We start from the raw sequence: 27804 nt of genomic DNA, 5'->3' as shown, positions 1-27804 counted from the left end.
TCGACAAGTATTTTCGACAATCGATGATTTTTATCGCGCGATCGTCCTAAGATGTTCAGTTTCCTGAGGACGCACTCCGTCTCGATGCAGAGTGCCCGTATCATGTCAACGTACACGACCACGCAACGCTCGATGCGAATCTGCTCGTTCTGCAAGTTCCACCATTTGAAACCCAGACGTACGTAATATGTATAAACGTTAAGGCGTTAAATAATAGGCGTTAGATATATCCGTCACGAGATGATTACGAATAAATACGAACAAATGTTACGAGATGATTACAAGCAACACGCTCGAACTTTACTGAGTAAACCTGAGTAAACTTTTTTGGTTATTTATTTTGCTACAACACACAGTTACAATCACACCGGCAAGCTGAAGTAGTAGTGAGCCGCGATGACAATCTGACAGTTATTTTCACTTTAAGCGGCGTGTAATATGATGTCTTAAATTAAGAGAAATTTTAATTTAGTTATTTATCATTGAAATTGTTTTTACAAAATAGTTGTTAGTTCATAGAAATATTTTAAACGTAACTGCATGTATGATAAGAGATAAGAGATGAAAATTAACTGATGAGATATTTGGAAATTAATAAAAAGAAATACTAGGATATTTTAAGCATTGTAGGGTATCTTTCTCAGTATGAGACAAAGATAGAATAAAATAGAAAGCTGAATAGAAAGAATTTAGTAAAGACAAATTGATTCTAAATTTTCATATGGTACATATATGGTACAAATTTTGATATGTGTATTTGTATATTGTAGCTACGAGATACGCATTGCTTCGTCATTACTCAACAATCGATTCGTTGGAACTACATGCCCCCTTAAAGAAGAAAATTAAACATCGCTCTAAGAAATATGCAGAATTATTGGAAGGTATAGTAAAGCTGTAAATACTATTATAACAAAAATGTAATTTTATTTATGTATGTTGCATATTAGTAACGGATCAGGTGACCAACAACAGAAGAGCAGCAGTGCGTAAATTAAACTCCACTCATTTATCCGCCTTGATGGATCAGCCTGATGTCACGCTAGATAAACTGCATAAGGTCACCAAGGCAATGTCGACAGCAGTGAAGGGTACTACAACTCAATGCAAGGAGAAATCGGTTTTTGTAAGTAAATTTAATCTAGTTGCATTTAAATTTTTCAGTAAAAGGAGATAAATTGAATATTTCTAAAATGTAATTATAATTAAAGATTTTATTCAAGTAACGTATCTTTCTCCAAGAATTAAATTAGTATGTCGATTTTAGGAGAAGGAAGTAAACACAAAAGTGGACAGTATACACAGCGCCATACTTAAGGAATCCAGCGAGTATTTACAAGATACGACCGCAATCGTAGAAGATCTGAAGCAGTCTGGTGTGAGCGATCACACCATGTTGCTCAAGGACTCTTCTTTCCTGAATACGTTGCAGCAGATCAACAAGACCGATGACAAAGATGTAGATCAGAATGACACACAGTAAGTGCAAACAAGATTATTTTGATTAATTTAGAAGAATCGTCACTGATCATTACTCTTTCAGCGTACAGACGTCCAAATGTAACAAGAATTTTCGTTCCTTGATTCCCTTCATGAAGGAGAAGGATAAGTTCGAGTATTCCATCTCCGATCATAACCTGATGTCTCAACTACTGGTGTACATGGACATCTACGTACAACTCAGGATGCCGCAGAAGGCCCAGAGGATACTAATGCAGACTATAGAACAGTTCAAGTACAGTAAAGTCGGTACTGCTCCGCTCTACAATCTGCTCATTGAGACTCACGTCTCCGGTGCGCAACTGGAGAAGGTTCTCGAAATCTACGAGATAATGAAGACGCATTCTGTCCAACCAAATGCGAAGACGTACGTTCTTCTGTTGCACATGGTCGCGAAAATCAAAAATCACAAGAGACGAAAAGGTGATTAATGAGATATATTGTATAACTTGCATTTCGAGAAATCTGGCAGTTATGAGTGCTTGAAGAACTTGTGGAATTCGAAATCTTAGGTTTTTGTGATTTCTTGCAGAGATTGTGACGGAATTGACAGCGGATATGAAAAAGGGAAACATTTCCTTCGACGACGTAATGAACACGATGATGAACACGGCGCGACGCAATGCCGTTCTTCAATGTATTCGGCTCGTCGATCCGAAATATCAGATACAGTACAGAGACATCGATACTGCGTACGACTGCAAATTACTGCAGAATCTGACTGCGACTGAGAGCAAGCAGCAGACCCCGGCGGAGGGAGTAGTGACCATGGACGAGTTGCATGATATGTTACATACGCAGATTGACATGGAGAAACAGTGCAAGCTGAAAGTGCAGAGTGTCGCGCCGCTCAACGGAGATTCCCATGTTAGACAGCAAGCTGTGAGTTAGCTCGATTCTATGAATCAACAATGAAATAGATTTCTTATTTGCTTTATAATCCTTAAATTCGAATTTAATCGATTAGACTGCTTGTGTCTCACTTAGTTAATTCTCTATTTATGATAATAATTAATAAAAGACTTTATATAATAATTTTATGGAAAAAAGGCAAAGTTTTACAGTTTCAAGAAATTAGTTGCGGTACGATTATACGTATATGCATATCCGTTAGGCCAACCGAATCGCAGAATTGGAGCAGTTCTGGAAATCGTCCGTGACGGAAGCTTTTGAGAGAAATGTGACTTACTTGAAAGAACATGAGATCAGAATGAAATCGGAATGGAAGAGTCTGTATCCGTTTCTGCAAGTGCTACCCAAGGAAGAATACATCAATGCGATTCTGAATGAAATTAATCAGCTGGCTAAATCTTCTGATATGTACAGTTCAAGCATGTTGGCTCTTTATCACAACCTGGGAAATAGCATTTATAAGAAATATGAGGTATCCTATTCTATTATCTTACATTATTTATGTTTTATTACATTTATATTATACTTTATACTTAATAAAATTTAACTTTAGTTGCAGCGGAAAGTGAAAGCCGGCGTTGTACAGAGCGTGATTAGAATCTACAAGGAATATCTAAAGTGGTATCTACAGACCAATGTTGCTGACAAGAATATCAATGGACGTGTTAAGTGGCAGCAGCTTATTCAGGAGGCAAATAGATCTGGCGTTTACTCCGACATTACAGTGCCAGAGTGGCCACGCAGCGTTCTGCTGAACCTCGGCAAGTTTCTATACAACATCATCGTGAACAACGTCAAGATCCCTCACAAGCCGGACACGCCCGACCGACAGATACCCGCATTTTACTTGCTTTTCCGGAACAAGGGCAACGCCTTTCTGACGGAGGAGATCAAACCGCACCCGCAACTGCACAGGCTTTACAAAGACGCAGATCCGGAAACGCTGATCTTCGACACGGTTCTGCTGCCAACGTATGTACCGCCGCGCCCCTGGGTCGACATAAAAGCCGGTGGTTTCCTGTTGTCCAAGACCAACTTTATTCGCGACGTTTATACCAGGATGACGCCTGTGCATTTATTGCGGAACACGCCGACGCAGGAGCTGTATCCGGCGTTCGATTGTCTGAATCAGCTCGGCACGATTCCCTGGAAGATCAACGAGCCGATGCTGGACATCCTGATCCAGATCTTCCAGGAGGGCGGCTCAGAGGAGCTAAACGTACCGCAGTCGCCCTCGGTGTTACCATCAGCGTCCGATGTTATCGGAACGGAGAAGAATCGCAACAAGTTGTCGCAATTACTGCTCGAGCTCAGACGTAGAAAGAATGAGCTGTACTCACTCTGGTGCGACTGCCTTTATAAACTGTCCCTTGCCAATCACTTCAGGGGCAAGACATTCTGGCTGCCACACAATTTGGACTTCAGGGGCAGGGCGTACCCAGCGCCGCCACATCTGACGCATCTTAGCTCGGACCTCAGCCGTTCGATTCTCATGTTTGCTCAAGGAAAACCACTGGGTCCCAACGGCCTGGACTGGCTGAAGATCCACACGATAAACTTGACCGGTATGAAGAAGAGGGAACCGACGTACAAGCGACTCGAGTACGCGAACGAAGTGTTGGATCTGATCATAGACAGCGCACGGAATCCATTGACGGGACAGAAGTGGTGGACCAAATCGGACGAGCCGTGGCAGACCCTAGCGGCGTGCAAGGAGATAGATAACGCACTGCAGTCACCGAACGTGGAGGAGTATGTGAGTCGGTTGCCGATCCACCAGGATGGCAGCTGTAACGGGTTGCAGCACTACGCCGCGCTTGGTAGGGACCAGATCGGTGCGGAAAGCGTGAACTTGTATCCCTCGAGCACACCACAGGACGTCTACAGCGTCGTCGTCGGTATGGTATGTATTTATGGTATTTCGCAGAGTTGTACAACTGATCGCTTGAAATAAAGAGAATTCAAAGCCGATTGGCGCAGGCCTCTATCATTAAAACTAAATATTTTATCGAATCTTGACAATCGTTTGGGTAGGTCGAGCAGTTCAGAAAGGCCGACGCGGAGGCTGGTAACGAAGTAGCCAAAATCTTGGAGGGACACATCAGCAGGAAAGTAATCAAGCAAACCGTGATGACGACGGTATACGGTGTGACGAAATTCGGTGCGAGGCTTCAGATTACGCGACAACTGAGCGGTCAGCAAGATCAACATTTTTCTTTCCTCTGCTAAGCTAAGATCAATTATCTTGTGTCGTTCTTATAATAATTTTCTTCGTTATTTAAGCTGAGATTGGAATCCTATGGCAAAAGTGATTCATAAAAGGTCCGTAAAACAATACAGCTCAATTCTAATTTGTTTTTTGTATCCTGCAGACTTAAAGGAGTTCGATCAAAACTACACCTGGAGCGGCAGTCTATACCTAGTTGAGCAAACGTTTAAATCACTCCGAACGATGTTCACGAGTGCAAAGGAGATTCAGGACTGGTTCACGGATTGCTCCCGCGTCATCTCGACCAGGTGCAACCAGTACGTTCAATGGCAGACGCCGTTGGGCCTTCCGGTTATGCAGCCCTACTTCAAGCGCGGCAAATCCACTCACAGCAATAAAATTCTAAAGTAAGCACGGTCGTTCACCGCGATTGTGTACTTGCGCTTTTCTTGCGTATTTCTGATGCGTTCATGTTCGCATTTTTATTTGATATATGAATTGATATTTTTATATCAGTATAAAATTATTATTTATCTGTGAATGCTTGTGTGATTTTTGCAGGAAACCGGATACGTTGAAGCAAAAGAACGCCTTCGCGCCGAACTTCATTCACTCGCTGGACTCCTGCCACATGATGTTAACGAGTTTGTACTGCGAGCAGGCGGGGATCACGTTTATGTCGGTGCACGATTGTTTCTGGACACATGCGTGTACAGTGAATATTATGAGCAGAGTAAGAAGTGAATTATAGAGTTACATGTATTATATGTATCGTACTTAAATATTTTTCAACAGAATCTTTTTATGCCTCGTCTTCGTAGATCTGTCGAGAACAATTCATCGCGCTGCACAGTGAGCCTATCCTCGAAGATTTATCCATGTTCCTTACAGAGAGATACAAAAAGCACTTCTTAATGGAAGGGTAAGTTAAATAACTTGAAGCATTTTAAGGATAAAAAAGCAGAAATATTGAAAAAACGTAGTTTTAGTCAAAATAATATTCTTATTAATTTTCTTTAATTTAAATTTCAGGATTACCAAGCGAAATGATAAGGATCTGTCCTTGCAAGTTTTGAAGCAGCTGCCAAAGAAGGGTGATTTCGACATCACAAAGGTGCTGTCGTCCGAATATTTCTTCAGTTGAAACGTATAGCTGTATAATAATCACGTCTCGAAGATACGTATTGGTTTTACACATGTGTATTATAACCGCATTCGTGAGAATGTAAAGCTTTTAGCGTACGGCCAGTCCTGGTGCTCATTGTTGCAATTGGCCAATTAATTGGCCAATTAATTAAAATAAATTGTTAAGATGTGTTCAAAATGGATTTCTCAAATTTCTAGCATCATAAATTTTTTATATTAGAAGGTTTTGCAATAATTATGTGTAAATATTGCGCGTCAATGTTAATTATATCGAATAATGGACACGTGCTCGACGAGCATGACGCTAACGCTAGAAATCGCAAGGAATTATGTAAAAAGTATATTTTATATTGAACGTTTACTTTTGTTTTGAACTTTTGAATAAGAAATTATAAGATATTACAAGATTATCTTATAATTCTTATTACATTAAATTCATCAAATAACAAATATTTAAAAAATGCGGTTAATTTTAAATTTTACAGACAGCTTTTGAAACTCTTTTCAGACTTTCTTGAATAAGCGTATGGATAATTTGCATTTGTAAGTTTGATTGAAGATTCAGTTGATCGGTTGCCACGACAACCGCGTACTCAACAAACATAACCTGATCTGTAAGTCTCAGTGTCTCACTTGTCAGCCTGTCAGATCCGCGTCACTTTGACTGTACACTGTATTAGCAAAATGTGAGCAGTGAGCGGGGAATGGTCAGGCCGGACCAGTAAATGGGCATCGCCGTGTCAAGTCGTGTCACATCGCGTTGAGGAAATAACCTGATCCATCGCCAAGGGTTCTTGCACATTGTCAAACACAACGTGAAGCGCGGCGTATTTTACGTGCAATTGGACAATGTCTGTAAGCGTAGAACATGATTAGATATATTAGGTAAATCAATAAAAGAATGTGCAACATTAAATATAGCATCAATAAAAAGTAGATATACGAATCGAGAATTTAGAATGCAAATTACTTAGCTGTAAACTCCAAGTTTTCCTTTTTTTTCTTTATTTTTATGTGTGTCTCCTTCTCTCAATCCTTCTCGGAATTGCAAAACAAGTTTCTTTATCTCCCTATACTCTAATGTACGAAATTCATTCCAGGATTAATCGAATTTTCAAGAATCATAAGAAGAATACAAAATAACTGGAAAAATGGAGGAGGCAGAGTACGTGGCCCTGATTGAATGGTACTGTCGCCAGTACTATTACAATGGCATGCTGATGCACGCCAAGCAGGCGCGTGATGCTTATCCGAACAGCGAGCGGCTAAAGCTTCTACTCTGCCTGGCGTACGTCTTCGTCAGGAAGAGTCACGAGGCCGTCAAAGAAAGCTCGAGCTTATTGAATTATGCAGATTTTATGCTACCGGCTTTGCTCGTACAGAACCTTGCTCTGGTCGATGGCAACGCGGAAAGGAGCACCGTGACACAGATGGAGAACAGAATTCGGGACGAGCGCAGGAAAGCTCCCTACACTGCGCTGTGCCTCGCAACATCCATATCGCTCCTATCTGGCCGAGCAGACAAAGCGAAGGAATACGTGGACAGAGCGTACAAACTGAAACCGGCGAACGTTAACGTACTCCTCGTTAAGGGGTGGGTGGAACTTAGTTTAAGCCCTGGCGGAAACGTTCCAGAGGCAGGTAGCTTCTTCGACCAGGTCCTGAAGGACGAGCCAAGAAATCTGAGTGCGTTGTTGGGCTCCGCAGAGACGAAGCAACGCGCTGGCGACCACACGGAGGCCATTTCGATCCTCAACTCTCTGATCGTTCGTTATCCGAAGCTGCCGCTGCCTCTGACAGAGAAGATGAAGTGTCTCTTAGCCGCGAAGGACTGGGAACAGGTGCTGGAGATGGTGAACAGAGCGCTGTCGATCGAGTCCAACAATCTAGACGCTGTGAAAGCGAGCTCGGTGGTGGCTCTTTGCAGGGATGGCATGCCCAGCGAGGGTCTGCCGCAGCTGCAGCTGTTCTTGCGTAATTTGTTGGTCGTCGAACCGAAGAACATGGTCCTGTTGATCGAGAACGTGCGGTTGTTCGCTGGCATCGCGTTCAAGGACCATGGAATTCTGGCGGAACTGGCGCGGATAACCGAAAAGATGCTGCAGGCAACGTCGTCGAACAATGCGGAATTGATGGCAGAGCTGGGTGATCTCTACGTCGCGTTGGGTAACATCAGGGATGCTGAGCATTGGTACAAGAGCGCCATTCGTGCAGATCAGTCCTCCTTTGCAGCACTCATGGGTCTGGCTCGCTGTCAATTGTTAGAAGGATCTGCAGAAGATCTGGAACAAGCACGCCAGCAGGTAAATAAATGTGTGTCAGTAATGATGCGTTCAACTAACAAAATCGAGTAAATTATAATAATTTATAAATAAAATTTAAATATAATTATTAAATGTAATAACTTTCTGTTATTAATTTTTTAATCTTTTTATATTATTATAACGGTGATATTATGATTATAAAAACTGAAAGAAAAACATTTAGTAAGAAAAAGAGCAGTAAAAAATACTGCAGTTTATTGAGGCCAATCCGTCTAAAAGACATGGGGTAGTTGTCAGAAGCTTAATTGGCATGGCATGTCTAGGTGGAGATTATGATGGAGATACAGCCGCACTTGACGAATGTGCGGCTGCTGCTCATGTCCGCGAAGATTGCCTCCAACGAAGACAATACTAAGGCACTCGGCTATCTCGATGCAGCGGCAAAAGTTTTGCTAAAGAATTGCGAAGGACTTCCCTATGGTTACAAATACCTTAAGGAGCTTAAACCGGATCTCTGTCTCGATATTGCGAAGCAACGACTGATGTACTCGTTGAACAAATCCCCGATGGCCGACGACCAGGTATCTATTCTCTCAAAGAAGACAAAAAATGCTAGAAATAAATTGAAGAATCAAATAAAAAGTGAGGTTTTTTTATTTCAAAACATATTATCTCTATATAGAATTAATACACACCTCACTGTCTACCATAAATTAATATATCTATAATTAATAACATGTTACATAAATTAATGCATACTTCATAAATTCACATATCTGCGATATTATAAATTAATGATGGAGAATTCGATTTACATTGAACATAATTAACATTTATCTTTAATATTTAAAAATGGCTTTTTGCATACAGCGGCGACATCGTAGCGAATCTATAACAAAATTCTACTACGATTTTTAAGAATGATAAATGAGACATTTATGAGCCAAAAGAATGTGACTGTATCTATCTTTTTTCATCTTCAGCAAGGCACCGCGATGGAGAAGGAACCGAGCGTCCGCTTGCTGGAACGACTGATAGAGGCCTGTCCGGGTTCCACCGCTGCGCTGTTATTGCTCAGCAGGGCCAAGATGCAAAGTGGTGAGTACGAGGACGCGCTGATCCTGCTGAGGCGACTGCTGGACACGGTGGAGCCTTCCAACGCACAAGCGCATCTCACGATGGCGCAGATCCTGGCGTGCCAAGGCAAGTACCAGCTTGCCTCGCAGAGTTTGGAGGTCGGCCTGAGCTACAACTTCAAAATCCGGGACGAACCGATCTACCATCTCATCGTCGGCATGGTGCAGCGTGAAGCCGGCGATATGGACAGCTGTATTAAGAGCTGTCAGACGGCCATGTCCGTGGCAGGTTTAACCGGCAACAGTAACAGAAAGTCTGACATGTCTACGTCGGACCGTGCGACGCTGTACCTGGAGCTAATCGCGGCCTACAGCAAGGCCAGACGATTCGCCGAGGCGGTAGCGCTCGTCGACGACGCGAAAACGAGTCTCGCTGGTACCGCTGAGCTGGGAAGGATCACCATCGGCACCGCGGAGGTCTATCTGGACATGGGGGAATTGGAAAACGCTATTGGCTGCTTGCGCAGCATCGGTCCTAGACAGCCATATTACTTGCAGGCTCATACCAAGCTGGCCGAGATCTATCTGAACTACAAGAAGGACCGACAGGCGTTCGCCAAGTGTTTCAGGCACGGAGAACTCGATCTTAATTTTCTAGCTGATGTTATTTTAATTAATGTTATGGAAAATTGAAAATAACGTATCGTCAATCTCGTTTTTAGGCTCCTATTAAGATTAATATTTCTTACTGACATTGACTTTTTAGGGAGCTGGTAGAACATTGTCCGGGACCGAGAACATACAGCATGCTGGGGAACGCCTACATGTCTATACAAGAACCCGAGAGAGCGATAGAGGCGTACGAACAAGCACTGTCGCAAAATCCGATTGACAAGGTGGATATTGCAAACAGAATGGGCAAGGCACTCGTTAAGGCACATCAGTACGCGAAAGCGATCAATTATTACAAGGATGTAGTGAAGCAGGACAAGTGCGGCGCCTTGAAATTAGATCTGGCGAACTTGTATACGAAGATGAAGCAATACGACAAGGCGGAGGCAACTCTGGTGCAAGAGTTGCAAGGTACTTTTCTTAAAATGTGTGATAATATTGTTAATATTATAATAATATTGATAATTAAACTACCATCAATGAATGTCGGACAATTATATGAATATCTAATTTTATTAACTTAATTTTGTTTAATTAATCATTTCATAATAATTTAAAGAGACTAGTATGGATTACATTGCTATTTATTTATATATGATTTTTCTGTATGTAGATAAACGAGGCGAGTCGGATATCCTCAGCTTGGAGATGCGAGGACAAGAGCTGTTATTGTTGGCGAAAGTGCGCGAGAAGTCGAGCAACATCAGGGGCGCATTGGCTACCTTGAAGGAAGCTAAGGAGAATCAGCAGAGGTATATTCAGCGTCTCACCGTTTCGTCGGATATCACGGATCAGAAGCAGGTGCTGGCGAATATTTGTCTGACGATGGCCGACTATGCGTCTGCCATGCGCAGCTACGAAGAAGCGATCGTACATTTCAAGGAAGTGTTAGCTCACAAGCCCTCAGATGTGAACGCTTTGCTTTCTTTGGCAAAACTGTATATGCAGGTGAGCAATGGAATCATTCAGCTTAAAATATTGAATCCGATCTAAATTAGGATCTAAATTAATTTATAATACATAATTTTTAATAGGCATATTAATTAATAGAGGATTTGTTAAATAGACATTAAATAACTGTCTTTTTTCTTATGAAAAAAATATTAAATGGAGTTCATTTTGTTTCCTCTTTTATTTTAAATTAACAATTACGTATTATAAAAGCGATGTAAATTTTTTAATTAGTCTAATATTATTAAATGCATTAAAATATCGTTTGTTTATTAACGAGTAAATAACGACTTGCTCATTAAATGATTACTGGTTTTTAATTTTCAAATTTCGAAATTATTAATTGATTAATCTGTCTTTGTTAGATGAACAATTTAGACCGGTGCGCGCAGAATTGCTCGATCCTGTTAAACGCCGATCCCAACAACGAGGCTGCATCCGTGATGATGGCGGACCTAGCATTCCGCAAGGTAGATTTCGACACCGCAGCTTTCCATTTCCGACAACTGCTGATGCGCCAACCCACTTATTGGACTGCTTTGGCGAGATTGATCGAAGTGTCCCGAAGAACAGGTACTGCATCTTTCAGATTCTCTTACAATATCTCATGGAGAACTAACACGGTGCGTCCCAGGTGCCATGGACGACCTCGATGAATGGTTGCAACGCGCTCAGACCGCGATGGGTGCTGGCAACGTCGAAGCCGGCTTTTACTACTGTGCCGGGCTGCTGGATTGGCGAACGGGCAAGCTGAATTCCGCGTTGCGCAATTTTAATTACGCGCGGCGCGATCCCGAGTGGGGTCAGCAGGCAATCTACAACATGATCGAGATCTGTTTGGATCCCGACGACGATACCACTCTGTCGAACGAGGCATTCAACGATGAAGATGCCGAGTATCAGGACTCGAGGACGATGGCGTTGAGGACAGCCTACCGATTGCTGCAGGTTTTATGTCAATAATTATTCGAATCAGATAATGTTAACTAGGCACAAGTACATTTAAAATACATGTTTCATCGCAGGAACTGAATCCCAAGGGAAGTCCGCACGAGGAACTAACTCACAAATTGCTCAGCAACTTCTTCCTGTTGGCCACCAAGCAGAAATCCAACATCGAGAAGGCTCTGCAGGAGTGCACCGCGTTGGCGAGCCAAGACACCCTTCGAGATCATGTGGGTCCCGCTCTTGGCATGGCCACCGCTCATATTCTGTTGAAGCAGACGCCGCGCGCTAGGAATCACCTGAAGCGCGTTAGCAAGAACGTGTGGACGTTTGAGGATGCTGAATATCTGGAACGTTGCTGGTTGCTGCTGGCGGACATCTACGTGCAGTCCAGCAAGTACGACCTGGCAAATGAGTTATTGAAACGAGTGCTGCAGCATAATGCCACCTGCGTACGAGCCCACGAGCTGTCGGGTAATGTTCTGTCAAAACTAGGATTAAGATTAAAAATTATTAAATTATATAAAAATTGTAAAAATATTTATAAAAAATTGTTTTATTTAAAAAATTTATAAAAGAGGTTGAGATATCAAAATTTTAGTTGTACAATTCTGTTCTGTAATTAAAAAACTTGAGAAATCTATATTGTTAATCATAAGATCGGCTTTAAAATTGCATTTTAGTATATTTTTACTTACAGGCCACATTGCTGAGAAAGATCAGAATTATCGCGAGGCAGCCACAAGATACACCCAAGCCTGGAAATGCGGCGGCAAAACGAAGCTATCGATCGGCTACAAATTGGCCTACTGCTGCCTGAAAGCGAAAATGTACGCTGACGCCATCGAGGCCTGCAACGAGGTGTTGAAACAGAACATAGATTATCCACGTATCAAGAAGGATATTCTGGAGAAATGCATCAATAATCTGCGCACGTGAAATCTGAATTTGTCCAGCTTGGATTCGTTTATATATTGATCGAGCCTTTATTCGTTATATTACATAATGAATGCACATCCGTCCTTCTTACGATATTGGAGACGATTCTTAATCTTCTTAATTATATTGGAAATACTTTACACCAATTTAGGACTAATAAATGCCTAGCGAATTACAGTAGACGTTGGCACGACAGCATCTAAGAGATGACGTAGTTGTTTGTGTAATTAATTAGCTTAATAATTAATAATTAAGACGTTTATTAAGTAGCGAAATGTACGTTCGAGCGACGATGACTCGGTGAAGTGATTCCGGCGAGATTATACTTGACGCGACGCGGAATTCCGAGCACTAGTTGCTGAACGGTTTAACATCCAAACTGATTAGATTCGACGACTAGAGTTGAAGGAGATTTACAGGTCCAGGTACATGATCTGCGTGGCCGAGGCGGCACCACACATCGCTAGGATACTGGCTACGTATGCGACCGCGGCGGTAGAGCCGGAAAGACTGACGATTGTGCCTAGGCAGCAGGAAAGCAGGAACTGTGCGAGGAACACCATAGAAGAGACGATGGCAATGTCCGTTCCCAATCCGCGCACAGAGCCGTTGGAGACGGCGTCGCCCGTCGTCGTGAGAGCAAATGTCGAAGAATTGTGATAGTGCGCCACCAACAAGTACGGCATGGTGAATAATGTGGAGTACATGACGCCAGCGGTCCACGAGAAGATGATGACGCCGACCGGGTGTCTCGTCAGACCCATCAGGAGCATGCCAACGCTGTAGAAGAGCAGCCCGTAGATGTAAACCTGGATACGGATAAAGACGTTGCTTGAATGCGACATTCGTGGATTATTGTTTCTCTTCTGTACGTTCTCTTTTAATTAGAATATTAATTATTGAAACTCTCAATATAATTATTATATTATTTGGAAGTTGGCTGACTGTTTTAGATGATATAAGATTCTCTGAGATTATTGGTGAAGTAAAATCTAATTTCCATCATTATAAATTTTATATAAGTTTTACGTAAACATATACTTTAGGATGGATTAATATAAAAATATCAATTTTAAACTGAAATTAATAAATATTGTTGACAATAGTCACTATATTATCAAAAGTTCTTACTTTGCGTACTCGAAAACGCTGTATCAATCGCTCGATGATCAACGAGTAGCACGCGCAGGACAGCGAGTACATGGACATACCCCAGCATCCGAATCGTACGCCCTCCTCGTAGAGCTCTCTCTCGTCGGTATCGATGGGTGCTCGCGGATTCCCGCCAAACACCGCCTCACCCACGAAATCCGTAAAGTATAAGGAATAGCATACGTGCGCCATCCAGCAGAAGAGATTAGTCAAGCATACCTGGTGATAGAAAGCTTGCAATGAATCATTGAAATAAATGTAGCATAAATGCAGTTTTTCATCAAACATTACTCTTTTATTATTTAACGAAGAGAAAATTGAAGTAGTGCCTTAGAGTCGTAAAAAAGTCAAAGTTGTATAATTAACGATTTGAGACATTAATAAAATATGAAAGTTTGTATTAAATTTTATATATTATGTAATTCAAAGCTCTAGAGAAATTGATTTATTAGTTATTTATATAATCTTAAGCTTAACTTTTACAGCTAAGAATTTTACACTGTTTGATAAAAAGAAATAAAATAGTATTTTGCAATAAAATCTGAATTATTTGAAAAAGATGACAAGAAAATAAAAGAATATGTCCTACTAGGATTCATAAAGAAGAACAAAATTGGCAGTATTCTTCAGATACCTGACGAAGACTGCGTGGCATGTAGATAATGGACAGCAGGTACTCTTTCAAGGTCGCCTTAGGGTTTACTTCACGCTCCAAGTCATCAAGGCCGTAATTGACGTGGTTGCTTTCGGAGACCTGTGCCTCCGGTTGATCGAAAGGTTGCATCAGCAGTGGATCGAGGGTAAATTCCTTGATAAATAATTTACGCAAAAGCGTGAATGAAATAAAAATTACTAACGTAAATACTATTGAATATTCAATATTGAGATATTTCTCGTTGACTCACCTCCGTTTTTGACGAAGTAGTCTCGTGTCCTCTTTGAGTCGCACCGTTGAGAGCACCGTACGTCTTTAACTCATCAAGGATAATCTTCTCGCGCTCATCCCGCTTGTTATCCGTCTCTCCGGCTTCTTCCGACGCCTAAAAGTGTCGAAAAAATTACCTCAACTTTGAATAAAACTTCAAGAAATTGAAGTAACAATAAGATAATACAAAACTGCAAAATCCACCTTTGGCTCGTCCACCTTCCGGTATTGGTCTCTCTCGAGTACCTCAAGAGGGACTTCCTTGAAGCTAGTAATCGTACAGACGACGCAGATGACGAAGATGATCGTGATGAGGGTAAAAGTCACATGCAAGTGTCCACCCAGCATAATGCCGAGTGAAGTAACATCCCAGTTGATGCCGCCCAAGCCGTAGCCCATGAAACCTCCCAGGCCCGCCATTATAGTAAACGTGCTCAGGCCTCTTGTATGGTCCTCTGTGAATATCATGAACACCAAGATGTAATTGCTTTAATTAAATTCTTCACCAAATATCTTTTCTTAATTTATTATATTAATACTTTCCATTATTAATTTCATTAATTTAATTTATATCAAGATTCTTGAAAAGCGTATTATCGCTTACCGGGTATGGTGACGTCAAGGAGATAAGTCCTTGCGGGACTCTGGCAGGCGTCGGCGTCAAAGTCGAGTAGAACCGTGCCCAGAATAGTAAAGAAAATACCCCAGGAATGCGAGAAAGCTCTTTCCACTGATTCGGCCGCTTCCTCGAGCTTCGCCGTTGTGCGATGTCCAAGAGGGATGGTCTCGTTGGTGTGGGACGGTTTGTCGCCGAACGCGTAGCCAATATGCTCTCCGTTCGGCACCAGTATGAGGCCTGCAAGCAGCAATAAAATTGAATACTGTTCAAAACAATGAATGTGAAAATGCTCGAAGAAAAAGAATAAACAATTGAATATGAGGCAAGATAATCAGGTATAAATTGTAATAGTACTATAAATATTTAGTAATATTAAAGCAATAAGAAAGATAATTACAAAAAATATAGAATTTTTAATGAAAATTAAATTAACTTCAGTTGCATAGCAAAATAAAATCTTTCATTTTCTTTTCAGTTTAGACTAGTATCAATTAAAGTTCAGAATGATGTTCTATAATTATTATACTTTATATTGGAGAATTTTTTTACGTCTAAGTGAAAGAAGATATTAACGATCGAAAACATCCCATACTTGCCTATGAAAACACCAAGGGCTAACAGAAGAATGAAGGGCCGTCTCCTACCGTGCTTGAGCTTGCAGCGATCGCTCATACTACCGAGAATGGGGGTCACGAAGAAGCCCACGAGAGGACTCAGTGCCCACACTAACGTCATGTGCTGATGATCGACGCCGATCTTCAGCAACGTCGGCGAGACGAAAGCTGTTTCCGCCGCATACGAGAATTCAATCCCCATCACGGCCGCCGACACCCTGATCAGTTCGGCACGAGTCTTCCTTCTGATCGACGATGAAGAAAACAAACGAAAAGTTAAAAGTTCTTCTTTTCATTAAGACAATTGATGAGTTTTGATTAATAATCAATTTTTAATTAATTAATTTAACACTAGATATATGGCCAATGCTGTGGAAGAAGAAGTTTCCGTTTCCAGAAGGACAATATGTCTAATCAGTGTACAAAAATATGAATAATTATTGAAGTGAAGAGAGAATTGTTCACCTGTAAATGTGAGAATAGTCTTCCAACGTGCGTTCCAACTTGGGCGGCTTCCGTAAGTGCTGCTTCAGGCCGTCCAGACCTTGATCCAGATTCAGACCATTCTTCCATTCCTTCCAGACGTCCCATCGTTCCTTGATGGCGTCGCGAACACCATGAATTCTACCAGCGAGTCCTTCGTAGTCGTGCAGTTTGTCCACCATTCTTGTCAATTCTTATCTCGCGTGACACACGTTCAACGGTGCAACAATAAGCCGCACAAGTTTATCAAAACTCATTATTCTAGAAAAAGAAGGTCTCTTTGTGAGATCACAAATACCATGTTTTTTTGCAAATCACTAAAATTAACCGAAAAAATATATTATTATTATTGTCACACACTGTTATCTCTTTGCACTAATCAAAGATGCAGTTTTATTTTACTTTCATCCGATTTGATCCGGTTTTCACATAGATTAGTTAAAATCTTATCTTTAATGCTGCGGAGACTGATGATAACTATTAATAAGCATTTGTCATACGTCTCGCAGATTATATTGAGCCGCCTGAATCAGCGAACCTTATCTCTGTCTTCTTTATCTATTGTGTATATTAATTCTAATTATATATATATACAACACAGATTAAAATAACACGAAGCATTCTCAATCGCGATTGCACTTTATTAATGACAGTGATAAGTGTCGTGATACGGACGAATCGCTCAGGAGTCGAAGCCCGGACCACGTCGCGACTCATGCGACCAACTTCCGTGGGAAAGCGCGGACGCGGACGGCCAATGGGCGACTGAAGCAAGTCCGTCCGTCGAAGCAAGCGGGACCTCCGCTGCGAAAGCACGAAAGCTCGAGAAATGCCCGCGCAATCTCGGACCTGCTTGAGACAGGTCCCGACTCGCGAGGATGAGCTTTCCATGTTAAGCAAGTTGCTCGTTACTCAGCAAGTCTCCTAATTGATATCAACCTGTCTTTCAGATGATCAAGTAAGCATGAACTTCCGACGACATCATCATGACATTGAGCTTCCCGGAAGCTGCAGCTTGAGCACGATTGGGTCTAAGTATAGAGCGGTATTGATTCTGTTTATATTATTGAAAATCAGAGAAAGAGAGAGAGAGAGAGAGAGAGAGAGCTTTTGTATACAAGACTTTTAATTACAGAAGCTGGATTTCCATCAGTGCGGCAACGGGAACACGATCGTGTTGCCCGGCAACCCCGGGGGAGATTCTTTGGACTTTACTGCTGCAATTTTTTTCCATGGTACCGGCGGGAGGTTTACGCGATGTCCAATATAAGGAAGGACGTCTCCCGGCAATCCGATTACGTGGTATAACAGTAAATACGTTTGAAATTGAGTAAACACAGCTCTGCACTCGTGTTTCACTCTCCGCCTCGCCTCCTTACTATCTCTCTCGTTCTCGTTAGATAAATAAATTACGGGGAGAGAGAGCAAAGACACAGATAACACCCCTGCGGAATAAATGAGTTTTCCGGGGATAACAGTGAATCGGTCGATAGTTTATCTAATACACTGCTTTGATCAAGGTCGTTCACGCAACGAAGACTCTGCGCTCTTTGTAGGTCTTCGTGACGTTCGATACGTCCGAGGGTGAAAAGCGAGGCGCTCTAAGAGCGTCAACCCTCTCCCTGAAAATCTTTGAACATCGCGATTAACGTTATGACATTGTAATAAATAAACGTTTGTAATAACAAAAGTGATAGAAATATTATATTATAGATATATATTTATTATGTCTATATAACGAATTTTTTCAAGAACATATGCAACGAGAAAGCCTTTTTCGAATTTATAATTGAAGATTCATTTTTTTACTTTCGGTTTGAGAAATCTTTGCACGCCGGAAGAAGTAGAAATCTAAAATTACATTTTCCGTTTCCAGATCCAGTCGACAAGTCGATTCGCGATGTTCTTCTTTCTTCGAAGGACAGTGCAGCTGATCGAGACCGGCTAACTCTCCGTCGGCTTCTGAAAGAACGTGGACGAGTGCGGCAGGATACAATTTCCTCGCAGGAAATTACGCGCGCTTCGTTAACGCGCCGTTCTCCGTGTGCTTTTAAAAGCGTTCGCACTGGATCGATATTCATTGTCGTCATCGCGTTGTTGTTGATATCGGCGACAACGGCGTAAAACGGTGTTAAACGTCTGCGAGAACGTTGTTATCAATGGCAGCTCGTCAAGGCCGAGAGTACTGCTGGAATTTCGCCACGATGAGAATTCAGGATTCCTTCCAGCTTCAAGAATTCCGCCGGATGAATGGACGACCAATGTGAAGAAGTTTCAGCGAAATACGAATATGTTAACAATATTAACACTTAACTGCCCAGCTAATTTCGGTCCTACGAGACCCAAAGAGATACGCGATACGCGCAATCTGGGTTAGTTAGAGTGCTAGACTAATTTCGTGCTTTATCTCTGCGCTCAAGATAATGATAATGTTACTTCGTACATTATTATTATTATATATTGCAAATGATATCTTATTTTTTTTAATTCAATATCTCTATAAACATAGTTAATAAAATTTTCCTACTTAAACTATGACAATCGTCAGCCCTATGTGGATGATGTGTCAGTTAAGCGTTGATACATGCAAGATAGGTGATCAGCGTCTTTACGAGTGAGTATACGTGTCGATTTGGCTGACGACGTCGCAATTAATAGTTTTCGCTCACACCTTACTTGTTCTAATTAAGGCATCGCGGTGTCCCGGCTGTCCCGGTACCCGCCAATTGTTTCTGCAGGGCCGACGCGCGAGAATTGGTCAAATGCTTCCGAGAGCGATCCTTCATTCGTTGAAGAGAATCTTGATTCTATCCAGATTAATACATTTTTTTATTGATTAATTTCTTTCGAAAGATGATACTTTCGGCTCAGATTGAAGACCGTCCGTTTATCAATTATTTATTATATTATCTTTCGAAGAAATATCAATGTTAATGTTCAATAAGCTTGAAGAAAATTTCTTGTTTTTTTGTTAAGCTCGTTAACGTCTGCTTCAAGAAACATTCCTTCCTTTTGTTTTTCTTCTAAGAGATTCCTTGACTTTGTTAAGAGAGTGTTGTTAGAAGTGGAAGCTTCATCAACTGATCTAATGTATAATAATACAATTTCTTGATTTCTGTGCACGTTGCTTGAGGTGCTGAAGTCCTATTGTCGACACTGCGTGTTTCCTTGCCATTGGCCCATATTCGCCTAAATATCGCGCTCGTACTCGAGGCAGTTAGGGTCGCGGTCACCGAAAGGCAGTGCTGGTGAACGACGAGGCCGTCATCCGTGAAGAAAACGTTTTGCAGCCTCCAAGCTTCTGTGGTATTTCAAGAACGACGTCCTTCCTCTCTATCTCTTCAGCATCATTCAGAGAAGGGTGAGAAACGTTATCAACTTTGTCTGAACTCGCACGTAGTCTGGACTTTATTTGTTCTAAAATTCTGTTTGAAAAAATCACTGTTTGGAGAACAACTCTACAAATTCCGGTCATAATTTAATATGCTTGCAAAATTAATGTACAATCCAAAAAATTTGGGAAATAAAACTGTGCGTGCACTATAGTATCAAATGTTTATAGTGCATTATTAAGGATTGTTGACAGTAAAGAAATCCGCGACCTTCATAATGACCAGAATTTGAAATTTTTTAAAATTTTATTGTAAGCGTTTGCACGATTCCACTAACGAAGTATTTATATAAAATAACAATATATAAGATACACATTTTCTGCTGAAGTTGCAACACTAATAAGTGCTAATAATAAATTAATTAATTAATACCGAAAATATCAAATGGCATTTTACTATCTTTACTTGATATTTGTGAAAGATCAACATACATTCCAAAGAAAAATACGTCGTTGATGACGATTTGATAATCCTCGATATCTGAAATGGTAATCCAAGAAGGAGCAATCTTTACTGAACTAATGATCGGATTAAATAGAGACTAATCTTCGTGGTACCAACGATCAGATAATCCCATTCTCTCGACTGCGATTGCTTTGTGTTTTCCCGTGTCTGATTACATCACCAATTAATCAACAGTAGGTTTAACCGACTGTTTCTAAATAAAGAAATTATTGTCGCCGTTATCGACTTCCATGGCTGGTTAAATCTAGACTGTGCGGATCAAAAAGTAATCGCAGCCGAAGGTCGTGCGTGTCGATGCGTTTGTGAAAATGCATGTTTATCAGTATGAGCTTCATTGCTTCAACCAATTCTTTCTGATTTGGGTAAAGTATTGAAATGATACTGCGAGGAATACTAAGAGAAATATTTACAGAAAAAGACTTCAACATGCTTCCAAAAATTTCGTTAAACTATTCATAAAATTTCACGAAGAAATTTCAGTTTTACAATTTTATTTCAGCTTTACGTCATTTTATTACCAGAAAGAGTTCTAACAGAAATATTTGTAGGAGGATACTTCAGCATGTATCCTCGAAATTTTCGCTGAATTACATGAGAATAAAATCCGCGAGGAGATTCTGCTTTTCACTAATCCTTTTTTAATAATTGCAGTAAGAATTGTCGAAGGATTCAAGAAGATTCGGATTGTCCAGATTGGATTTGGACTCCCCTCTTCATTACGATTAAAAAGATACAATCGCGCAGCGGGCGGCACGCGAGTTCCGTGACGCCGGGAAAGTCCAGGTCGCATCAAGCCGACGATCAGTAAACAATGCGGAGGAAGTTAATGATACGCTTTATCCCGATCGGATCTTATCCACGTGAAACTTTCCATGACCGCGATCCATAAATAGATATATCTCTCGATCGACCATCGATTCGTGATCGGTTTGATATAAATAGCAATGCATTTGCAAATGTAGCGCGTCGAAAGAATCCAGTCAACCCCGGTGCGTTTGGGGTGGCCGCTTTCATGATCGGGCGGGCGGCTGCCGATTTATTATATTTCGTGCTCGTAACCCGGGATAACGAGGACGGCGATACATCGATATTTTCGAGGCAGATCGCCTTATCGTCGCGGAAAATTCCGAGGATTCGAAAATACGATTAATCACGCCGGTGATGCGATGATGCCGGTGTAAGTAGGCCGCGCGTCTGACACTTCCCTGTTAGCCGTCACGATAAGTTAGCTGCCAGATAAAATGTGCTCGTCAAAGGCACTGTTTGCCAAGAGGAGCTCGCAAACAATTGCAAATGCATACGTGAAGTAAACGGGGAAGATCCCTCGCACCTCTCTCACGTGCCGCGATCTCACGCGTGATTCAACACTCCGTCTGCTTTTTTTTCTCGGAATCACTCGTGATCAGCGTCTTATTTATTATTTTATTATCGCAAAATAACAAAAATTTGAGATAAGATCACTTGATTTCTTGATGTCTCTTTGGTGGTCTTAAAGAATTTTAAAAATTATAACAAGTGCAAGATACTCGATTTCTTCGCGCGGCCACCTGTAACTTTATGAGATCATATCCGCTACTGATTTTCGATTTTATTACCTTCTATATCGCAATGCAAAGTCGAAGAATCGCAAAATCTCTGATATTATAAATCTTTCGAGTGACATGTGTCGATACGTCGATAAGTACCGTCATTCCTTGTTACTACCGGTCGTTGCACATCCTCTATATTTGGGATTGTAAAAACTCATTTTTAGAATTAATGTGGTATACATGTAAAATGTTAAGCAATGTACAGACATGTGACCGGTTAACACAGAATAACTCGGGGTTGCTGCGGATGCTGCGAGCGGCACGATCCCGCGCAGCATATCTTATCACCTAATCTCCATAAGACTCGAGTAAATGAACGACGTAACGAGACATTACACCGATAATTTCACAAACGGACGTTATCTCGCAGAATCACGATGAAATAACGATGCTCAAACAAGTGACGTGACTTCCGCGTATTCGCATCGTAAATTACAAGCTCAAAAATTTACAAATAACGCAATCGTTCTCCATTAAACGCAATACTAGCTTTCTCACGTATTCGCTCAAAAATTGTCGTTGCAAAAAATTCACGAGAACGCGAAAGAAGAAATAAGAAGAAAGGAGAGAAGAATGCGGAAGAAAGAGCGTCGGTTTTCTTGCGGTTTATCGTTTTTGGGAAAAGCCGAAGGTTCCTCAGCCCCTCTTCTCGCGGAGGTGGACGATGATATCTTATCTCGACGTGGCCTCAGGCTTATTCCGGAAGCCGACAGCTCGTGTCAAGGTGCGCGCCGCGAATATTGGACCACGATCATTCGCTCGACCGCAAGCGCGCGAGTAACGGTTGCCGGCCGATCGCTTCTCTTCTTCGCAGGCGGACCGGAAACCGTGAACGGCATTGGGGGTGCCGCAACCAGCCACACCGTTGATCGTCGCGCAGCTCTCTTCTTCGTCCGTCGGCTCGACGCGTTTCTTCGCCAAAGGGGTAGCGATCGAGCGAGGGAGACGGGATTCACGGCTGCGACGCCGACCGGCTACCACCGGGTGTTCACCGTTCACCAATGAACCCGGGGCGTCGCCCTTCTCAAGGAACATACTGTGCCGATACCAGCAGCAGCATCAGGAAGCGACGGCACTGCGACGGCACGTCCCCCAAGGAGAACTTCCGGCCCGCGAGCACCTCCAGGACGTCCAGCGACTTGAGCGGCGACCATGGGTGAGTTTTCTATTTTCTTGATTATAAGGGAAGTGACCTGGAGATTCGACGTCGTACTGGTACGCTTAAGAGTGTTTTTACATCTGTTATTTGTAATTGATCGTTTATCAAAATGTTAGGGGCAAAATGTTAGTTTGACGCCCAGGAAGTAATACCCGATTCCCTGAATCGCCACAATGATGCATCCGGGCCACGGAAGAAGTTTTAGTCGGTAGAAATCCCACATTTCCCTCGGCACCCTCCTCGGGATTCTTTTGAAGGTTTTTTCTTCTCTTACCACAAAAAAGGAGTAGTTAGATGAAATTTCCTCTTTAAATTGTTGTAATCTGTTTGATCAGTTTTTCTTTGAGTATCTTGCCTTCGTTTCTTCGACAACTTTACTTCAGTTATGTTTATGTTTCTCTTACAATTAGTTAAGTTTGCTGCTAATTCTTCTGTTACAGGACTCGACTTCCTGGCAGACGGAGGTGCCGACTTCGAGCATGCAATCACCGTAACAGGTAAGAAGATTGATGGGAAAATTGAATGTTCACTCTTTTAAAATTCAAGTTGAGTTCTATCAGAGTTTGTGTAATAGTCTGAGCTCTACAGCAATCTCGCGTCGATACAATCTAAAAGAATCTAACAGTACAAAAATTTCAGCATTAATTATAATTTAATTCCGATTTGCAATTTGATATTAACTACAAAATGAATTATCAAACACGTTACAGGTTTCGGCAAGTTCCATTATATGCTACTGACCATCTGTGGTCTGATTTACATGGACACGGCCATCGGCGTGACAATCCTTTCGTTCGTGCTTCCGGCGGCGCAATGCGATCTGCAGATGGACTCCACGGCAAAGGGTTGGCTAACGGCGTCTCCGATGCTAGGTCGGTGTAATTTTTTTGTAATTTATCGTGCGAATTAAAGTGAGAAAAATTCATGCCAGTTTCAATTAAAATACTATTTTGTGCAGGTATGGTACTTGGGTCGTATATATGGGGATGCCTGGCTGACACGAAGGGAAGGAAGATCGTGTTAATAGCTACGCTGCTAATGGACGGCATTGTGGGCATCATGTCCTCTTTCGTCCAATACTTCTGGGTGTTCTTGGTCTTCCGATTCTTCAACGGCTTCGCGTAAGTGCACTCTATAAATTTATTTAGGACCAATTTCTTTCTAACGAAAAGAATTGCAACTCTCTAAACTCCGATATCGCATTAATTGAAATTTTATTGAAACAAAAGCTATCTATAAAATTAAATGAGGCATATAGTTCGGTATCTATCTACAAATAAGTTTATAATTTGCGAAGATATTCTTCGATTCTTTTCTAAACATTTATCGCAAGAAACTTATAAACATTTTTATATTTTCGTTGAGAAAAAAATCCTAATTTATCAGAGAATCCTAATTTGTCTGTCAGTAAAAAAATAAAGAAAGAGATCTGTTGTTTAAATTAAAATGTGAGACACGCAAATGTAAGGCACTCATGATATAACAAATAAGTATCTATTGATGTGTTAACAAAATTTTCTTCTTCGCGCAGTGTGACTGGTGCCATGGGTATCTGCTTCCCGTATCTCGGCGAGTTTCAACCCACAAAGTACCGCGAGCGCTGCCTTTGCTGGATGGAACTGTTTTGGACGGTCGGCGTGATAGTTCTACCACGTAAGTGGTCCTATAATTTTCTCAAATTCACTTTTCAAAGTCAAGAGATTTGAGATCAAACCTGAATGAAATTTTCAGTGATCGCTTGGCTGATCATACCCATGGACTTGATGTACCAGAGCGACGCGTTTTACTTCAAATCCTGGAATCTCTTCGTCGCGCTCTGCGCCCTGCCATCACTCATGCTCGGCCTCTGGCTGTTCGCCTTCCCGGAGAGCCCAAAGTTCCTCCTGGAATGCGGCGAGACCGAGGCGGCTCTCGAGGTATTCAAGTGGATCTACTCGCGCAACACCGGCGCCGATCCCGACACATATCCGGTATGCTTTTATTTTATATAATTTTATCTAGATTTGTAATCAATCTTTCAGAAATTAAAAAAAAGCAGAATCAAAGAAAATCCCGCGGTTTGAAAAGAATTTTGATTCCAAAATGTATGACGTATAATTTGATTCTATTCTTTCTGCTTCTTGCTCTAGGTGAAATGTCTACAAGAGAAGTCGAAGGACAAAAGCACCAGGTCCTTGAAGCTGCACAAACGAAAGGACTTGAAGGTCCTCTTTGCTGAAATACGGGATCTGACGAGTGCGCTGTGCAAACCACCGTATTTGCGCAACACGCTGCTCGCTTGCGGCATTCAGTTCGGGCTCACCAGTAGTTACTATACCCTAATGGTTTGGTTTCCGGAATTGTTCACCAGGTAACTTCTTCCACGATAATATCTTAGACTTCTTGGCTTGTATTTGTACATATAAAACTGATGACAAGAAAATTACAGAGTTTATAATTACTAAAGATAAGTATTAATCAAAGTTTAAGAATCCTGAATGAGTTATGGCTGTTTCAAGTCCTTTTTTATATAACAGTTTTCTTTATATAATAGTTAATTTTTAATTAATTTTAATTAATTTTTATATAATAGTTTGAATATGAGAAATACTTCGTTCTTATAATAGTAGCTATTTTAATAATATCTTATATATCCACATTATTCGACAGATTTGAGCAATTCGAGCACGCGAATCCCGGCGAGACCACGTCAGTGTGCATAGTGTCCGCCCTGCCGGACAATGGTACCCTCTTCGACATTTACGGCTGCGATACCGTGATCGCGCCATCCGTTTACCTGCACACCGTGTACATCGGCCTCGCCTGCATCCCCGGCTCCATCATCTTGCCTCTCTTCGTGCACAAACTAGGAGCTAAATTCTTCCTGAGTGAGTAACGGAATTTGAAAACTTGGAGTTACTTGGCGCTCGAGCGAGTAATTAATATTAATATAACTTCATACCAGTCATGGATAAATAAACTTATTTACAATAAAACATTCTAACTTTTAGATTTCAACTTTTACATTAGATTAGATTAGATTAGATTAAAGTAGAGTTGTCAATATAATTAATCAGTAATAATTATAGAATTTATTATTATATTATCTTTTAAATTAAATATTAATATTATGTGGCCGTTTCAGTCGTCTCGTTGCTGGTCTCCGGCGCGGTGACGGTGGGTTTCTACTACGTGGTGGATTCGCTGCAGAATCTGGTGCTCTCGTGCGTATTCGAGGCCCTCACGTCCCTCGGGATCTCTCTAGTTTACTGCGTGATCGTCGACATGTTCCCGACGAATCTCAGGTGAGAGAATCACTCTCTTGCGTTTTTCCTAATTTCCTATTTGAAACTTATTTGTACTGTCACGGTGTTTCCAGAGTGATGGCCGCAGCCTTGTCATTAACTATGGGTCGACTGGGCGCCTTGGTCGGCAACCTGGTGTTTGGTTATCTAATCGATTTGGCCTGCGTCATTCCTATCGTGCTGTTTGCCGCGTTTTTGTTCGGTAAGAAGCTTCCTCCACTGAATTTCGTTTTCCGCCTTTGTATGCAAAATATACGCGACAATGTGAGCGATAATCTATTTGGTCAGTCAGAAAATTCGGTTTAATTTTTGCGTTCATTCAGTAGGGACAATTATTATTCATCAACCAGGTAATTATCATCGTTGCTTAATTGATCACTGATGATTAGATACTTGATGAATAATTTGTCTCTACTCGATAATGCAATAATAAAAGACTCGATCATAGAAATATATGCGACTCGTTTAATTTCAGTATGCGGTTTCTTATCGTTCCTGCTACCGAAGACCGGGAAGGAAACGCTGGAGTGAAAATCAAGCGGAGGGAAAATTTCCCTTGGACGGCCCGAAGAATCTGTGCCTTGGGGAGCATTGTGACCTCGGTTATATTTATTAATAAATATATTTATAAAAAAACGGATCTATCGATCTGTATCTTGATTCGATGACTTGATCTGTGTCTGAATGCGTCACGAACGAAACGAGACTGTGACTTCTGTCAAGAGTCTTTCAAGATCAAATGTGAAGTGTAACACATTGCGTCACGCTGGCATTATGGATTGTCGCATGCGAGAATTATAACAGTGATACAATTAATTGTCAATTTATACGATATTTTAATAGATATCGATACGATCGAGGGATCGAACTCAAGGGACAGATATCAATTGTAACAATTAAAATATCGACAGCGTCGTGTAATGCTACGTAATCGCTATTCTGAGCGATATAGAAGAAGAATTCGTCAACAACGAATTATGCAAAGCAGTGCGTGTGCGTGGTACTAGATAATACTAATTCTACCGATGTCGATGAATGACGTAATCGACATAGTTATTCGATTAACAAACAGTTATCGTGACACGACCGTGTGTCTTGATTAATCGAGTTCGCAATCCGTCAACGTCCTTCTTCCACAAGCAATCTTGCGAAAAAGAATTTTTATTTGTGCTTATTGCTAACTAACGGTCGATTCTTGGAAAAGTATAAATTTTAATATAAATTATAAAATTATATTTTTGTCGACAATTTCTCTAGATGATCTATTTTTAAATCCCCAATTTTTAATTTTGAAATTCTTAATAATTGTACATACGTGTAATGATTATGTTATTAACGTGATACTTTTACAAAGAAAACAAAGAGGAGATACTCTATCGCGTGGCCTTGGTGCCGCTTCCGCGGCTATCAGCGAACCGTTCATCCAACATAGATACACATACGGTAACGGTTTCACGTTATTTTATGAAAAACGCGCCACGATGACGTAATCTTCACTCTCCCTCCCT

The 27804-nt window shown here is 41.3% G+C and overlaps 4 protein-coding genes across 12 annotated transcripts; 3 read left to right on the top strand and 1 right to left on the bottom strand.

The window, feature by feature from the left end:
* Positions 1–16: 16 nt before the first annotated feature.
* LOC105279684 (DNA-directed RNA polymerase, mitochondrial) lies at positions 17–6720 on the top strand. Its single transcript, XM_026971456.1, has 13 exons — positions 17–178; positions 771–884; positions 951–1126; positions 1268–1479; positions 1544–1923; positions 2033–2382; positions 2615–2884; positions 2966–4315; positions 4447–4606; positions 4785–5028; positions 5183–5354; positions 5443–5543; positions 5654–6720. The coding sequence occupies exons 1-13, from the start codon at positions 52–54 to the stop codon at positions 5763–5765; spliced, it is 3768 nt and encodes a 1255-aa protein (XP_026827257.1). The 5' UTR covers positions 17–51; the 3' UTR covers positions 5766–6720.
* LOC105279683 (tetratricopeptide repeat protein 21B) lies at positions 6525–12810 on the top strand. Of its 2 annotated transcripts, none has more exons than XM_011339604.3 (10): positions 6525–6652; positions 6868–8070; positions 8355–8612; positions 9015–9736; positions 9874–10190; positions 10393–10727; positions 11096–11303; positions 11365–11678; positions 11756–12149; positions 12376–12810. In XM_011339604.3, exons 2-10 carry the CDS (start codon positions 6919–6921, stop codon positions 12612–12614), a joined length of 3939 nt encoding a protein of 1312 aa, XP_011337906.2. In that variant the 5' UTR covers positions 6525–6652; positions 6868–6918; the 3' UTR covers positions 12615–12810. The 2 variants fall into 2 exon arrangements, with proteins under 2 accessions (XP_011337906.2, XP_011337907.2); XM_011339605.3 differs by having other exon boundaries at positions 6530–6622; positions 12376–12614.
* On the bottom strand, positions 12641–17191 carry LOC105279681 (proton-associated sugar transporter A). 8 transcript variants are annotated; one of them, XM_011339600.3, is made up of 10 exons: positions 17083–17188; positions 16908–16965; positions 16390–16668; positions 15907–16169; positions 15296–15547; positions 14896–15146; positions 14672–14806; positions 14401–14574; positions 13746–13985; positions 12641–13423 (listed from the first exon to the last, which is right to left on the bottom strand). In XM_011339600.3, the coding sequence occupies exons 3-10, from the start codon at positions 16587–16589 to the stop codon at positions 13028–13030; spliced, it is 1911 nt and encodes a 636-aa protein (XP_011337902.1). In that variant the 5' UTR covers positions 16590–16668; positions 16908–16965; positions 17083–17188; the 3' UTR covers positions 12641–13027. The 8 variants fall into 8 exon arrangements, with proteins under 8 accessions (XP_011337902.1, XP_011337896.1, XP_011337898.1 ...); XM_011339594.3 differs by having other exon boundaries at positions 16768–17191; XM_011339596.3 differs by having other exon boundaries at positions 16810–17191.
* A 5729-nt stretch (positions 17192–22920) lies between these two features.
* Positions 22921–27544, top strand: LOC105279679 (synaptic vesicle glycoprotein 2C). The gene is made up of 11 exons (XM_011339591.2): positions 22921–23009; positions 23453–23509; positions 23723–23884; positions 23971–24133; positions 24544–24665; positions 24744–24982; positions 25142–25362; positions 25662–25879; positions 26137–26296; positions 26371–26498; positions 26772–27544. Exons 1-11 carry the CDS (start codon positions 23006–23008, stop codon positions 26825–26827), a joined length of 1530 nt encoding a protein of 509 aa, XP_011337893.1. The 5' UTR covers positions 22921–23005; the 3' UTR covers positions 26828–27544.
* The last annotated feature ends 260 nt before the right edge of the window (positions 27545–27804 follow it).

Source organism: Ooceraea biroi, chromosome 7 (assembly GCF_003672135.1).
Source record: "Ooceraea biroi isolate clonal line C1 chromosome 7, Obir_v5.4, whole genome shotgun sequence".
Classification (NCBI taxonomy): Eukaryota; Metazoa; Arthropoda; class Insecta; order Hymenoptera; family Formicidae; genus Ooceraea; species Ooceraea biroi.
The sequence above is the reverse complement of the archived record's forward strand: the minus strand, read 5'-3'. Positions and strand labels throughout refer to the sequence as shown.